General features: G+C 42.4%; 1 protein-coding gene across 2 annotated transcripts; it reads right to left on the reverse strand.

Annotated features, from left to right (window-relative positions):
• Window positions 1-3240: 3240 nt before the first annotated feature.
• Window positions 3241-14002, reverse strand: asns (asparagine synthetase). Of its 2 annotated transcripts, XM_014992641.2 has the most exons (12): window positions 13884-14002; window positions 11780-12035; window positions 10339-10576; window positions 10067-10252; window positions 9895-9996; window positions 8236-8363; window positions 7975-8101; window positions 7056-7162; window positions 5354-5454; window positions 4842-4923; window positions 4601-4756; window positions 3241-3808 (listed from the first exon to the last, which is right to left on the reverse strand). In XM_014992641.2, exons 2-12 carry the CDS (start codon window positions 12026-12028, stop codon window positions 3599-3601), a joined length of 1686 nt encoding a protein of 561 aa, XP_014848127.2. In that variant the 5' UTR covers window positions 12029-12035; window positions 13884-14002; the 3' UTR covers window positions 3241-3598. The 2 variants fall into 2 exon arrangements, with proteins under 2 accessions (XP_014848127.2, XP_014848130.2); XM_014992644.2 differs by lacking the exon at window positions 13884-14002 and having other exon boundaries at window positions 11857-11997.
• Window positions 14003-16110: the final 2108 nt, after the last annotated feature.

Genomic DNA, 16110 nt, shown 5'->3' on the forward strand with positions numbered 1-16110 from the left:
CAAGGGTGGGAAGGTTACTTAAGCCTGTTTCTAGATTGATAGAGATGATGCACCAGAAAATAGAAAAGGTTTGATTCTAGTGAAGACAGGGTTTGTTTTATTGTATTTGTAATAGAAAACTGTGTCTCGGAACAAACAAGGTGCTCTTGTTTTCATTTGTCTGTATCAGGATGGCGTATGGTTATAACAGGTTGAAATATGTAATGGGCATATTTTGATTTTTTTTTTTTTTTTTTTTTTTAATGATTCCCACATGTGTGATGAAGGGGTCTGGCCAACTTCTTCTTATACTGATTCTTTTGAGAATAGTCATCTGACTGGATTTTCTTTGTAACTGTACCGCCTGGAATTTGCTGAGCAGATTCATCACATCTCAATGGCTCTGTATATGCTGTTGGACATTTTCTAGAATGTTCAGTGTGTTTTGGTTCTCTTTTTCTCTTCTGGTTGCTGTGGTGTATCTGACTTTATTTTTGGGGGCGGGGGGGTGTTGCTTTTGTTTGTGATATTTGTTTATTTTGGGGTGCAAGTGGAATTCAGCAGGGGGGAATGTAACAGTGTTTAGGTTGTAGAATCCCACTTGCTTTATGTATCAGTGCAATGGGGAAATAGCGCCCCCCTCTCTGTGTGGTTGGTTATATACTGCTGGCTCCTGCACTCAGTGCCAGTCTGTGAAAGCTGCACAAGAGTGTGCTGATTGAAGCTGAGCCGTTGCACTGATTCCAACCCGATATGTTCTCATTCAGGAAATAAACTGCAGATCACCCAGAAACTCCTTGTCTTCTTTAAAACTACACAACGCAGAGTCGAGGGGTTACTTGGGCTGGCCTGGTACAGTGGAGTGAAGCAGAACCCGGTTACACATGCAGTCACATTCTCAAAGCAGCATACCAATTAGCAAACTCTGACTTATCGCTTTCTTTCAGACCAGACTGATTTTGGGCACCATAAAAAATACTCTAGTTCGTTTATTGATTAGCTAAGCAAAAAGATGGAGTTGGAAACGATGTGCAGCTAGTTTTAGAGGCTCGTGACAGAAAGAACACCCCGGGGAATGAATGACAAAAACGAGAAGAGCTGGAGGAACAAGGGAAAAGGAAGCTAGCAGAATTAACAAGGTGAAAGTGAGGGCAGCTATGAAGAGACAGTAGGTCCAGATGCCAGAACTCTGGAGGCATGAAAATGAGTGGAGAGGGCAAAGTCACACAGACACAATTCTTAAGAGAGGAGAGAGACATTTCACTGTATCTTTATTAATTTAAAGGAAACATGACTGGGAGTCATAAGATACTCTGAACACATTAGGAGGTTGTGACAGGGTGAGGTGATTAAAGCAGGACAGCTGGAAGAGTCAAGGGGAAGGTTAGTAAGACCAGCTATTCTCCCTACTAATCACTCTATTAAATATGTCACTCCAGACAGGAGGCAGCACATGTAGCAGGATTTACCAGCAGAGCATGGACTTTGCATCACTCCTTCAACTCATGTTGAAGATAATTTTCCTGAGTTAATGGTCTGTAGATCAGGTGGGCTGTTTTATTTCACCATGATTCCTTTCAAATGATCACACGCCCCCAACAATTTCACTGATTCACCTGCAAAAAACTTTGGTTTCTTACATTTCCTGGGATTTTCCTATCAGAACAAGCAGAAATTTGTTGACCAATCTGAACTGCAGTAGCTCTAATAAAATGGACAACACTGGGTTCATATAGTGTTGAAAATGAACCAGTTTCCCATCTTTGGTAAGTCCTGATTACTGCAGAGTGAAACCATCTGTAAAGACTTTTAAAGAAATATCCTCCTGACTACCAGTAGTTCATTTTTGTCCTCTGTAGAGGACATTTCTAAACTTGAATATCTCCCACCCCCTGCATTCTACTGAATTAATTCCTTTTGGTATCTGGAGAGGACATTTAGGGCTTTTCAATGATATTACATGTGAAGGGGTGGGACTTTTGTACTTTCCTTTTTCTAATTCATAAAAATGGCGTTCATCAGTAATAACACATTTTATGGGAAGAGACAAAGTAAGTGCATAAAACCTTTTATTACCTTACAAAGACTGTGGGACTTAAAAAAAATGGTGATTGGACAATATTTTTTTCCTGGTAGCCAGGAGGATATGAGAGTTTGGCTCTTTGTGTGAATTCAGAGACTGATGCTGCAACTTGGATCAGGAACTTTCAGATGTATTCCAGGTCCAACACACCTGAATGGAAGGCTGAATTACCTGTTCTCCAGAGTCCTGTTAATGACCTTATCATCTGACTCAAGTGTGTTGGGGCAGACACATCTAAACTTTGCAGGACACGAGTTGAAGGCCCTTGGCCCCTACAGCCCGCTGCGGTACACAGCAGCATTCCAGTGTGGTGTAGCCAAATGCTCTGGCTCAGCTCATAAAAAGGACACCCATGCCCCCTGTTGTCAATTCTTGGAACACCAGCTGCTTTCATAACAATCCTATTTAAATTAAAACCTTTCTTCCTTGGTTTGGCTGGTAAATTGGGGCCTGTTTGGATCCATGACTGCAGAAAGATGTGCTAAATTCCATCTTCACACACTTGAGAACTGTTCAGAAAGTTGACCTGATTGACTAAAATCAATGTCCCTCTTGAAAATGAGATCTAGATCTCAACGGGTTTACCTGGTTAAATAAAGGAAATTAAAAAAAATTATGCACAGGGGAGCGCTCACTCATGAGCTTTGAAAGACCTACTCAAGGTAGAGAACAGGGAGGCCATTGCTTAGTAAAAAAAATTCAAGTCATAAAAGATAAATAAGACAAATATAAGAAGTAAAGAAAAACATTACCTGAGTCACATATCTGAAAAGAGATGGAGAGAAGTCCAAGCGTTTCTATCTTTTCTCAAAATCACTGGTAAACAACAAAAACATTGTCTGTGATTTTTCATCTGTTTTAGGGTCATGTTGATGAGCTGAATCCAAATATCACAGTGGTTTTGCTCAATCAGGTCAACTGGATGGATGGATGGATGGATGGATGGATGGATGGATGGATGGATGGATGGATGGATGGATGGATGGATGGATGGATGGATGGATGGATGGATGGATGGATGGATGGATGGATGGATGGATGGATGGATGGATGGAAGGATGGATGGGTTTAGATTGTTTTATGATGTTTCTTAAGCCTTTGAAGCAACTTGTAGGGAGAAATGCTCAGTAAATACCAGCATGAGAAAGAACCAGAGCCTGACAGAGGACCCTGAGGCGTTTCATGGAGTTTGCTTTTATTTAACAGACCTCCTGTGGTGAACATCAGACAAACCGAATGCTGCAGAGCTGCCAGGAGTTCCACACCAACAGAGGGCGAGTTGGATGCTTCTAGGTTCAGATGGATTAACGGAGACCACCACACTGTTCCTCAGAGCGCTAGCAACAAATTGTAGAAAAATAAACAAAATCTGAAGTTTGAAGCTGTCTTAGAGCTTCTACACAGCATCATGGGCTGCTTATACAGCTGTGGACTAAAGGCAGAGACAATGTGGAGTCCCAAAGTCAGCTCAGTCTCCAGCTGACCTCTGACAGCCTGACATCTTCTTAGGCAGAAACACACAGACGCTCCGGCCAATCACTGGTGTTTGTCAGGCTTGTAGATGGACAGGGTCCGTGCTGACGGGTCAGTGGCGCTGATCCAACAAGGCATCCAGTAATGGGACAACCACTGGGCCCGGCCCGGGAAGAACTTCTCAAACACCTGTCTGTAGTAGTAGGCCTCTTTGGTCCTGGGGGGGTTGTGGGGGAAAGTCTGCTCAGCCTTCTCCATCTGGCTGTCATTGACCTGGGGAGCACACCAGACCGATTAGAGTATGGGCTGGCCACAGGTTCAGAAACTACTTCCTGTTGAGGATTTGCCCGCCTCGCAGGCAGCGGATGAGCCTGTTAAATGCTGCTGTAGCTCATATATTATTAGGTTTCTTCAGTTTTTGTGCTTAGTGGCTGTGGGGAGGACCGATCTCCTGTAGTGGTCTGTATTACAGGCCTGCTACAGAACCCTCTGACTGAAGACAGCATGAGCAATATTGCTGTCTCCAGAAGAGGAATGGTTGATGTTTTTCACTTTATGAAGCATCCTCCTATGTAGGAACAATCTCCAGGGTTTCTACAACAGTTCCCCAAACACAGGGGTGCCCAAAGTGGGTCCTGAAGGGCCGGCATCCTACATGTTTTAGTTCTCTCCCTGGTTTAACACCTGGATCTAATGATGGCTCGTTAGAAGAACACTGACAAGCTGAAAAGGTTGTTACCACCACCAGGGAGAGAACTAAAACATGCAGGATGCCGGTCCTCTAGGACCAACTTTGGATACCCCTACCCAAACAGAACCAGCCATTTTAGAACATGTTGACTTGACAAGAGCGGCCACAGAGCAGACAGGACGTAGCAGGCATCAGTCCAACTAACACAAATCATAGCAGATTTTATCTTGTGAAAATAATGAGAAATGTAAGACAGCAGTGAGTTTTCCTTTTCCAGACTATTTAAAAACTAGGCTGGTGATGTGAAGTGAATCCTGATGCTGTTCATTAGCTGTAGCCTGGTTCACTGTTGGCATTGCTAGATCCACACGTACCACAGAGTCCAGATGTTCCTGCAGGTAGGTGTACCAGGACTTCTTCTCAGACATCATACCGTCACTGAAGGCTTCCTTCCGTCTCCACAGGATCTCATCAGGAATCAAGTTCAGGCCTTTGAAAGAGTCCCTGAGGAGGTGTTTCTCCACTCCGTCCTGCACACACACGTCAAGCAGCTTCATCAATGCAGCAGCAGAGTGATTCTTCTGCTACACAGAACAGAGCATCTGAGGAACTGACCTTAGGAGTTCTCATCTCCTCAGGAAGGGAAAGGTAGTAGGCTGTGAATCTGTGGTCCAAGAAAGGCACTCTGAGCTCCAAGCTGAAAAACAGAGATGTGTTACTATTAACTGTTTTCATTCAACTAGTTAGAATGACATGCTAATTACATGCTTTTCATGCATGTGGTAGAATCCCATGAAGAAGTCAGCTGGTAAAGAAGAATCATTCCATTTTATACTAGAGAGGCCAAAAAGAGCAGGAGCTTCTTAAAGAGACAGCTTGATATTTACAGCATTTTTATAACAACTTAGGGCAGCATAGTGTGCCTGGTAAAAACGTAATACTGTCCCTTTAAGCACATCCCCCTTTTTTTTTTTTCCCAGAACTGCAGAGTGTTTGATGGAGACGACTATAACCAGCTGTTGTTACACTGATCGGATGCTATGTTCAGTTAGCATAAAGTCAGCTCATTGTTTATCTAAATGGTTCCAGTGTGGAGTTGTAGCCGGTGGGGGTGTGGCAGGTCTTACCCATGTGCGGCGGTGGTCCGATCAGCACGAAGAACATCGAACAGGTAGAGCTCCTTTAAGAGGCGGATGCTGTCATCTGCTCCTGCTTTGGCACTTGGAGCCTGGAGGAGGAAAAAGTCCAGTTAGCAAAGACTGAGCTGAATTTGACATCCTCCCTTCACATCTCTGCTAGTTACATTGGCTATAAAAAGTATTCACCCCCTTGGATGCTTTAACCTTTTATTAGCATTTTTTAGGCTATCATGACAACAAAATCTGACTTTTTGGAGAAAAAACTCCAAAACATTTAATGGCAGAGTAAAAACTGATTTCTAAGAAAATAATGGAGAAAACGTAATTGAATAGTATAAGTTAGAGGATGGATAAAAAAAAATCTAAAGTCCAGAAAATCTCCTGGAGTTCAGTTAAATCATCAAGACACGAAAGAAAGTGGTTCATATGTAAATCTGCTTTGATCACGTCGTCCTCCCAACCTGAGAACCAGTCTATATGAAGGAGACTAGTGAGAAAGGACACCAGGTTGCCATGACTACGCTGAAGAAGCTCCAAGCTATAGCAGCTGAGATGGAGGGATTCTGCAGGCGACTGTTGGTTCTACACCAGTCAAAGCTTTATGGGAGAGAGGCGATGAGGAAGTCACTGATGAGGAAAAGTCACATCGAGGCTGGACTAGAGTTTGTTTACCTAGAGGCCTGTGGGAAGAGACTCCAAGGTCAGGAGGAAGAAACTTCTTTGATCTGATGAGATTTTTTTATTAAGGTGCTGTTTGTAGAGGACAAAAACACTGCACATCACCACAACACAACAACCCTGCAGTGAAATATGATGGTGGCAGCATCATGCTGTGGTGATGCTTCTGAGCAGCAGGTCCTGAAAGGTCAAAGGTCAAACGAATGCTGGGAAATCAAACAGTTAGGTTCCATCTTCCGGAGAGCTTCGGCTTCAGAGAACATTTATCATCCAGCAGGTCGACGAACCGAAGCTTCCAGCTAAAGATACACAGAGACGCTCTGAAAACAACAAGGGGGAGGTTCTGGAGTGGCCTAGTCAAAGGCCAGACCTGTTCACAGCTGACCTGATAGAGCTGGAGGAGTTCAGCAGGAAGAATGGAGGAAAAGTTCAGCGTCCAGATGAGCAGAATGACTGAGAGCGATCCACACAGACTCCCTGCTGGGACGGAACCAGAGGGGCAAATAACAAATACTGACTGGAAGGAGGGAATATTTATGCAGTCACTTATTTTATGGCATTTCTTTTTCTTTAACCATCATTATTTTTGTACAAATTAATTTTCACTTTGATGTCAGAAAGTCTTTTTTTGTATTTCTTTTTGTCAAAAATAGTAACATTTTGTTGATCATGATTAATTTGCAAAAGCAATAAAAGGGTAAAACATAAAGGCAGTGAATACTTTTTATAGATACTGGAGATTGAAACAGCAAATAAAAATACAACAGCTGAGTCATTAATAATACTTCTGGTTACAACATAACATGACTCTGGACTGGATTGTGATGATTTCTATTCAGTGGAACTGAAGTGACTGCTACTTCAGTACAAACATCAATCACAAGTTAAGAATATCTGAGCTGAATGATGAACCTCGCCTGGAACACTTCAGAAATCTCAACATTGCAGTTCCTAGGCAGAGGAGCAGAGCTGGAGGCTGGTGGTGTAACGGACAGCTTCCTGGAGAACCTACCTTGTGGAAGTAAAGGTAACCCTGAGTCAGCTCATCAGAGCCCTCTCCAGAAAAGATCACCACGCTGTCCGTCTTCTCCCTGATGTACTTCGATACCAAGTACATCCCTGCGGCGGAGGAAACAGAACCTTAATTTTAGCAAGTTCACTTTTACTGCTGTTTGAAGGAATTCATGGAAAAGTCATTATTACAATATGACATTAAGGAGTGGTTGGACAGCAGCAGCAGCCAGCACCCTGTCCATCGCCCTTTGACCTCACCGGCATCACCACGTCTCACTGGATTTAAGGTTAATTCAAAAAAGTCGCTCGGGTGGAAAGAGGAATGTGGTGATTGTGACAACATTAATGTCACATCAGTAAACTTTCCAGGCTGCAGAAATGTACAGAATCAAGTTATTTTATTAGCAGTCTGGTTGTTGATTCCCCTGCGAACAGAAACCGACTTCAGGCTGATCTGTAGCGGCTTTTTGATTCATTTCTACTGAGGAATGACGAGACGTGCAAAAACTGGAACAAATGATATCTTGACCTTTTTGAACACACATTGCATATTTATATATATATATATATATATATATATATCTTTGGAAAAAATGAAGAGTCCACTGCACTGAACCCCATTGAAAACCTCCTGGTTATTCCACCAAATATAGATTTCTGAATTCTTCCTGAGTTAAAACATCAATATTGATCTTTCTAAATGAATATGAACTTGTTTTCTATGTATTATTTGAGGTCTGAAAGCAATGCATCTATTTTGACCATTTCTCATTTTCTGCCAATAAATACTATGTTTTTGCTTGGAATTTCAGAGACATGTTGTCAGTAGTTCATAGAATAAAAGAATGACGTTCATTTTAGTCTAACAACTGTTGGTCAAAGCCGGGAGGTTCTGTCTGCTGCCAGCCATCACTCACCAACAGAGGCTCGGACAGTGGTGATGTCATAGGTCTCCAGGTGGAAGATGACATCCTCCACAGCTTTGACTCCTTCCTCTGCTGTGAACTCCACCTTGTGGTGCTCACTGCCGATGTGAGCAGCCACCTGACAACACACAGGACAAACCAGCGGCTGACTGGAATCATCAGAGTTTAAATAGTCAATAATTGGAGAGTACACCAAAGTTTCTTCCATGAATCAACTGCAGATGATTTAAGTAGAAAAATTGCTAAGCTGACCTTTTCAGCAGCCATGACATCAGGACTGTCCTCGGCGCCGATGGAAAACGTCTGAATGGAATACGGCAGCTTCTCCTCTTTGGACAGCTTCAGCAGCATGGCTGCAACCAAACTAGAGTCCAAACCACCTGGCCATCAGACGACACAACAGGAATGACTCCATATCCACCACCATGTTGGATCAGTAGCTCATTCTCTCAAAGAAAAGAATGGTCAAAAATGGTCAACTTTATTACACCATCAGTACTGAGAAAAGTATTTTCTTACAGATTTCTTTCATTTTTGTCGAAATGAAATAAATCTGACTGTAGCCTGAAAACACTACAGTTTCAGGTCATTAAATAAATTTGAACACAAGACAAATATTACCCGAGTAAAAAAGAAAAGTAGTTTTAAAATTAGGATTTTAGTCATTAAAAGGGAAAAAGCTCCAAGCCACTCCGACACTATATTAAAAATCAATTGCATTGTAAAGCTAGTAGCTTTAGCTAATTGTGCCACTCTTAGTTAGCATCAACAGCTACCAGCTATAACTGACCATGAGTGGAGGAATTCTGACCCCCTCTGCTGGCAGCATTGCTTTATTTCAGCAACATTTTAGGTATTTCTAACTGGTTTAAGTTCAGCATGTCAATCAGACTAATCAAGACTTGACAAAACCATTCTGTTTTTATAACCACTCAGGGGTGGAATTGCTGCTGTGTTTTTGTCCTGCTGGAGAACCCAGAATGCCCTGTGCTGTAGTCCACTTCCTGCGTTTGGAGCGCTCTCTGGTTCCCTTGGTGTTCATATATACATTCTAACCGCACCAGAGTTCACTTCAACCGAACCCAGACCGAAGTTTGTAGGAGAACCAGAGTTAAATTTTTTGGTCCACATCAGAGTTCGACTACACATTCACACTTTTCCAAACAAACCGGACTTTCTAGACAAACCACCCAGAGTTGGATTAAAGCGGACTGAACAGGGCTGGTGTGTGGACACACCCTTAGTGTGTTTCATATGTTCTACATATTCTATGATTTCTTTAGTCTGGTTTCACATCGATCAGATCTGGGTGTGTCTAGTGAGACTGAGTGAGCTTTGGGAAGCATTTTTCCTTCATAGATTAAATAATCATTTAAACTTCATTTTTAAATTTACAGTCATGTTCAATAAATTAGAACATACATCTCAAATTTCATTTGTCAGGTTAAAAACTCCTTTAAGCAGGTGTTAAACATACTTTTTATTAAGCCCACATTTCTGTTTGTAAAACTGCATTTTTTTTACTGGTCAGATGTAAATATTTCAATTTAAAATGTCATGTTTTCATTAGTTATAAGCAGAAAATGATCATCAAGAGAAACAAAGGTGTTAGAACAGCAGTCTGACTGATCTATGTGTTTCACTTGGTGATGGAGTTACTGAAATAAATTTACTAATGTATAAAACTCGAAAACAATCAAAAGCAGAAGAAAACAACATTTTTTTCCCAGAACTGGCCATGAGATAGTGTATCTGTGCCTTTAAAACAAATGGCGCTTTCACTGAGGCTGGGGGAAAAAAAACAGTTCAAGCAGCAAAAGTGATTTTGCTGGCACTGTGTACAGTAAATACAGCAAGCATTTTTCATCATGATGAATATCACCATTTTCTGATTCAAACGGCAGCAGCTACCTGACAGCAGACAACCGATGCGTCTGTGGGCCATAAGGCGTTTCCTCACAGCATTTTCAAACATAGTTCTGATGTTACGTTTCACCGTTTCTTCACCAAAATCTGGAACAACACATTGGTTTGATTATAGATAGTATGAGAGAAGCAGAACCCGATAGAGGAAGCTTCTCACCTGAAGATAGTCCCTCCACCGTGTCGTACAAGGCGTGAGCCGGCTCTCTGGTACAGCAGTGAAACTGCTCAAACTGAACCGACTGAACTTTGCCGTTCAGCTTCAAGTCAAAGACCTCAAAGTAGCCGGGGAGGAAGGGAACGATGCTGGCAGCGGTTTCCATGGAGTGGGTGATTTCTACAAGGCCTACAATCAGAAGAACAAGTTAACTCGTGTTCAACGAGACAACCTCACCAGTTAGTTCGGGTAGCTGTTCTAAGCTAACCCAGGACCTTTTGCCTCTGAGCAGACTGCAAGGAAGCCATCATCGGCGAGGAACTTAAAGAGCGGCCGGACGCCGTACGTGTCTCTCCCCAGGTACACCTTTCTGTTGGCTGTGTCCAGCAGGATGAAAGCAAACACTCCATCCAGAAGAGAAGCCATCTTCTGGATTCCAAAGCGGTCGTACAGATGAAGCAGAACCTCACCGTCTACTTTAGTCTGATAATCAAAGTCAAACTTTGTCTTCAGCTGAAAGGACAAAAAAGTGGCAGAGTTTGTGATTTACCCCACTGAAACCATCTGCAACCGATAAAAATATATATAAAAGCATACAAATGCCAGACGTATAACATTAAAGACATTTCATTCTTAGCAAGCCAGCACCAGACCAAGGCATGAGAATCATTAACCACTATTTTACTGGCTAATGGTGGGGTACTTCACCACTAGCCTGCATACTTCATATGCATACAACACATGCATATGTGTTGGACTGTCCAGCTGATTGATTGGTCTTAAAAACTCATTCCAAGTCTCTAGTAATTACACTGGTAAACAACCAAAACATTGTCTGGGGTTTTTCATCTGTTTTAGGGTTATGTTGATGAGCTGAATCCAAAAATCACAGTGGTTTTGCTCAATCAGGTCACTTTTCTGAACTATGGAGCAACATGAGCACCAAAATTCATGACTTGTTCTCAAATCTGGATCAGTTTTCCTGAGAATCTGATCAATGGGTGATGAGCAGGAGGAGAGATTCCACCAGGACAGAAAAGAGACGGAGAATTTTACACAATGAAGACGTGATGTTCAATTCACATGTACTTAGCCTTATCAGCGTTTATTATTCAATTTACAAGTTTATATTTAATTAATAAACTGATAGAAAACATTTTTTTCTCCTAAAACCTTTTTTGAATAAGAAATATTAACAGAAATGATCTGATAATGTCAGAGAAATGCAACCAGTTTAGTCAGAAGATCAGATTCCTCTAAAATCAAATTAGAATAAAAACCTGACTTGACTGAGAAAAAATGGATGTTATTTTTGGATTCAGTGGTGCCAAATAGTCCTAATTCAGTTGAAAAAAAAATCAGACAACTTCCAAAACATTGTTTGTTGTAACCCAGTGTTATTCTTGAACTAATATGAAGACTGCATGAAGCCTGGAGGTCTACAGCTACAGAGTTTCAGAAATATATAAAATAAAGAAATAAATCCTTCTGTGCCTCAGGATGTGTTGGTTTTATGTTCTAATCAGTTTGTTACAGTTCCACCAACAATGACTGTGGTATAATTAGTAGCAATGAAACCTAGTAGCTACTGAGAGGGAGCATCAGTGGAGAGCAAACTGCTTCAGCAAACTGTGGTCTGTTCTCAGATTCCATTGTGTTGGTTGGTTTGTAATGCTTGGTTTTATAAAAGCCAGATCAGTTTCATAGCTGTCTTACTGCTTGGTGGTTGTAAATCTCTCCGTTGTAGCAGAGCCACAAGTAAGGGAACTTCTTGACTCGTAGCGGCTGCATACCATACAGCTGGTCCACAATGGCCAGCCGGTGGAAGCCGAAGCAGCAGTTGGTGAAACCGTTGACATTTTCAAAGCGGAAAGCATCGGGGCCCCGATGAGCAATCTTCATAGCACACATGCACTGAACCGACAGACACTCATCGCTGCCAAACAAAGCCCAGATGCCACACATCTTCAACCTGTAGAGGAAAGAAGGAAAAACAAACGATGCTGGGAAAAGAGATCTTGACTCTTTAACTCTGAGCTGTCCAAAAAGAATCCAACACTGAGGAGGAAGAGTTTCATTAGTTCACATTTTTGAACCCAACAGCTGCAAAATAAATCTGTTGAACCACAGACATCTATGCATTTTTTTATCAATCTGAAGATTTGTATTGATAACATCTATCAATCATCAATATCTGCTTCTCCTGGCTATAGGCTAAGGGATGGTGCCCATCTCCAGCGGTCATTGGGCGAGAGGCGGGGCATGTTGAGATTTCATCACCAGGAAAAACAACCATGACAACGTAGAGAGATCAATCAACACAGCAGATGTATTTGGACTGTGGGAAGACCTGGAGAGAACCAACGCATGAAAACTCCACGCTAAAAGACCAACGCAACGCAACTCTGCCACCAACATGTTAGCATACTAATCAATATGGAAACATTAATATAAAATAAAACAAAAAGTCAGTTTTTTTCATTTTCATTAAATGCATCAAAACTTCCACTATTTTTGATTTTTAAACACCAACCAACTGCAATTACTTCTACACATGTTTTATGTTCAATAACAACTATCTATTCACCCATCCACCCATTTTCTTATACCCTTGTCTCTAGTGGGGTTATGAGGGGCCGGTGCCTATCTCCAGCAACCGTTTCGGGCGAGAGGCGGGGTACACCCTGGACAGGATGCCAGTCTGTCGCAGGGCTCAATAGCAACTAGATAAAGTTAAATGATCTGCTTTTATGTGTGAATGAATCTGCACTTCCTTCATGTTGGATTTAAAACTACTGCTGCCTCCATCAAAGGAAGACACAGTATGGTTTCTCCTTCCAGGCTTCCATGAAAGAATCGCAAAAGGTGAAAACTGGAATCAGCAAATCAGATCAGACCACAAAGGAAAGTGGAAATCAGTTTCAACCAGCAGAAGTCTGACTGATGCCCCTGACCTCACACAGCTCCAGATGTTGGGCTGTCAGAGCGCTGAGGATGCTGAGCCGTCTGTTCGCTTTGACTCCCTCAGCTAACTGAAGAACAAACTGGTTCACCTGTTTCCAAAGCTTCAATCTTGTCCTAAAAGCTGCAGAGGAGAGGCAGAATCCTCAGAGATGGACAGACTACAGTGTGTGTACGAAGGCTGTCCATGTAGACCCAGAAGCTGCGCTCTGATTGGACAAATTTGATGGTAAACCAGACTCTGCAATTTCAGTTCCTGCTTCAGAATTTGTTCAAACATGTCTCTGGGAATCAAACCTGAGATTTCCTGCATGTTCCGTACTGCTGTAACAATGCAAATTTCCCCACTGCGGGATTAATAAAGGGATATCTTATCTTCTCCCTGAGCATGCCGGGGTTTTCTCTGGATACTTCCACTTCCCGCTGACGGAAGTGGAACTTTATTTTTATCTGTGAAAACAGAACAGATTCGACTTTTATTCAGGGTTCCACTTTATTCTGAAGCTAAATTGTGAGCTACAGCCTGAAGTAGGCTGTAGCTCACTTCAGGCTGTGGAGCAGCTGCTCCATGCAGTCCATTCATGAACCCGCTGCTGACCAGATGCAGCTTTTCATAATGCAGCATTCTGTCTGCCAGCATCACTATCTTCGTCCTCCTCTTCGTTGTCTCGCTGCGGCGGTTTAAACGGCAGCAGGCTCTTCTTGTAACGGCTTCAGTTGACACATTAAAAAAACTAAACCTGAAGTCCTGGCGCCCCGCTCCAGATCTACATCACGCAGAAGCTACTCATATCGGCTGCAGAGATCCAGCTCAGATGAATCTCTACATCATTAACAGCAGAAAGGAGAGGTAACATACCGTTCACTTTACCACGATCCAAAACAATCTTCTGACATTTCCATGCACTGACGGAACAACTACAAGCCAGGCTGCAGCTGCTGCTGAGGCAGCAGGAGGCGCACAGGGCATTGTGGGTTGACTCTTCAAAATAAAAGTGCATAGGCGACGAGAAAGATGGAACTGGAATTACATGTCAAACTTGACAATAAAACCGATCAAGTTAGAGGAACGAGATAAAAAGTCAGCTGTGAAGTGAGTGAGTTTCTCTCTAACTCAGACGGATCCAGGGTTTAAGGTTCCCGGATGGTGTTTTATTGTGAAATCCATCACGTATCGCAAGCACCATGCAACAGAAAGTTATGTTGCATCACCTGAGCAATTATCTTTGTTACACAATCTCTCTGAGAACACGGTGACATGTCAACATGTCAGCCCGATGCAGGCCGCGGTACTGTCTCTGTACCCGCTGGTCCAGTTGGTGCCTGTCTCTACCCTTCAGAGGAAAGAGGGAGACAAACCCAGCCTGTCTCAGGGCAGTTCAGAGGCACACTGGCCAAACACACAACTCCCAGTCTGACCAGTTAACCTACCTTAAACTCAGCTTCAACTGAAACATAGCAGTAGGAAGGCTGGCTTTATATCACACAAAGACTGTTCCAAAGGGAACCATTGCTTATATGAGCAGAAATAAGAAACATTAAATCAAGTTACAAATTAACATGAGCTCAAGTTCCTGCTGGAATTCAGCGCCTCATTTAGATTCCAACGTGATAATTAGCGATCTGTAACAGATCAATAACCCACCTTCATCACAAATGCAGAAAGGTGTCAATGTAACAAAGGAATAACTCCTGCCAGCTGCTCAACTATATTGTCCTAAAGACTGTTAGCTGCTTAACAAGGTGCCTTAATTACTGCTCTGAATGTTGCAAAAAACATTGAAAGCTCTTTATCAATGAACTGTTTCCTCTGATCATCCTTGAGATGTTTCTGCAGGTAAAATGGAGCCGCCTGTGGTAAACTCAGTTGACTAGATTGATTTGGAAAGGATCACATTTGTCTATGTAAGGTCCCACAGTTTACTATGCAGGTCAAAGGTCAAACACCAAGCATGAAATCAAACCAACTGTCTGTAGACCTCATACACTGAATTGTCTTGAGGCAGAAATCCAGAGAAGAATCCAGAAACATTTCTGCTGCTTGGAGGTCAGTGAACTGAACGGTGGAGGAAGCCAGTAGCCAGCAGGACTCTTCCTGGAGCCGCTGCCCTCTGAACTGAGCCATCAGCTCAGAGCAGAAGGGCTTCAGTCAGGGAGGAGGCCAAGAACCTGATGGTCTCTCTGTCAGAACTCCACTCTGTGGGCTCTGACCCCAACCCAGGGATTCCTCCAATGTATTAAAAGTCAAGTGGGCTGCCAGGCATGAAATGAAAACATTTCTTTGTGAACAAAGCGTTATGTGTGGCATGAACGTTTACATGTTAATACACTGACTCTGTGTCTGTGCTGATAAAGTTAATGTGCTAACCAGTTAAACGGTCCATTAGTGGGCCGGTGGTTCAGTCCATGTCACTCAACATGACAAGTTTTTTCTTTTTTAAATCTTATTTTTTGTGATGACACAATGCATCACAATGTGCTATAAAATGCTTTCAGGCAGAGTTGCAGTGTGCAGTCATGCGTGCATCAGGAAAACTCATCCCATAAAGCTTTTGCAACCAAAACAGTGTTTGTGGCACTTATTAAAAACTCAACAGACACAAAATGGAAGAGCTACTAAAGCCACATAAATTAATTCTCCATATCCTCCTGACTACCAGTAGTTCATTTTTGTCCTCTGTAGAGGACATTTCTAAACTTGAATATCTCCCACCCCCTGCATTCTACTGAATTAATTCCTTTTGGTATCTGGAGAGGACATTTAGGGCTTTTCAATGATACCACATATGAAGGGGTGGGACTTTTGTACTTTCCTTTTTCTAATTCATAAAAATGGCGTTCATCAGTAATAACACATTCTATGGGACGAGACAAAGTAAGTGCATAAAACCTTTTATTACCTTACGAAGAATGTGGGATTTAAAAAAAATGGTGATTGGACAATATTTTTTTTCCTGGTAGTCAGGAGGATATTGGCCCCTCAGTATCCAGCAGAGCTGCAGTACAGAGGGTTTTATCATGCAGGGCCAGTCCAAGGTTGTATGAAGCCTTGAGCAGAATTTGATTTAGGGGCCCCTCAGCACCAC

This window comes from Poecilia mexicana, unplaced genomic scaffold, assembly GCF_051168715.1.
Source record: "Poecilia mexicana isolate PSO_F unplaced genomic scaffold, ASM5116871v1 scaffold_11, whole genome shotgun sequence".
NCBI lineage: Eukaryota > Metazoa > Chordata > Actinopteri > Cyprinodontiformes > Poeciliidae > Poecilia > Poecilia mexicana.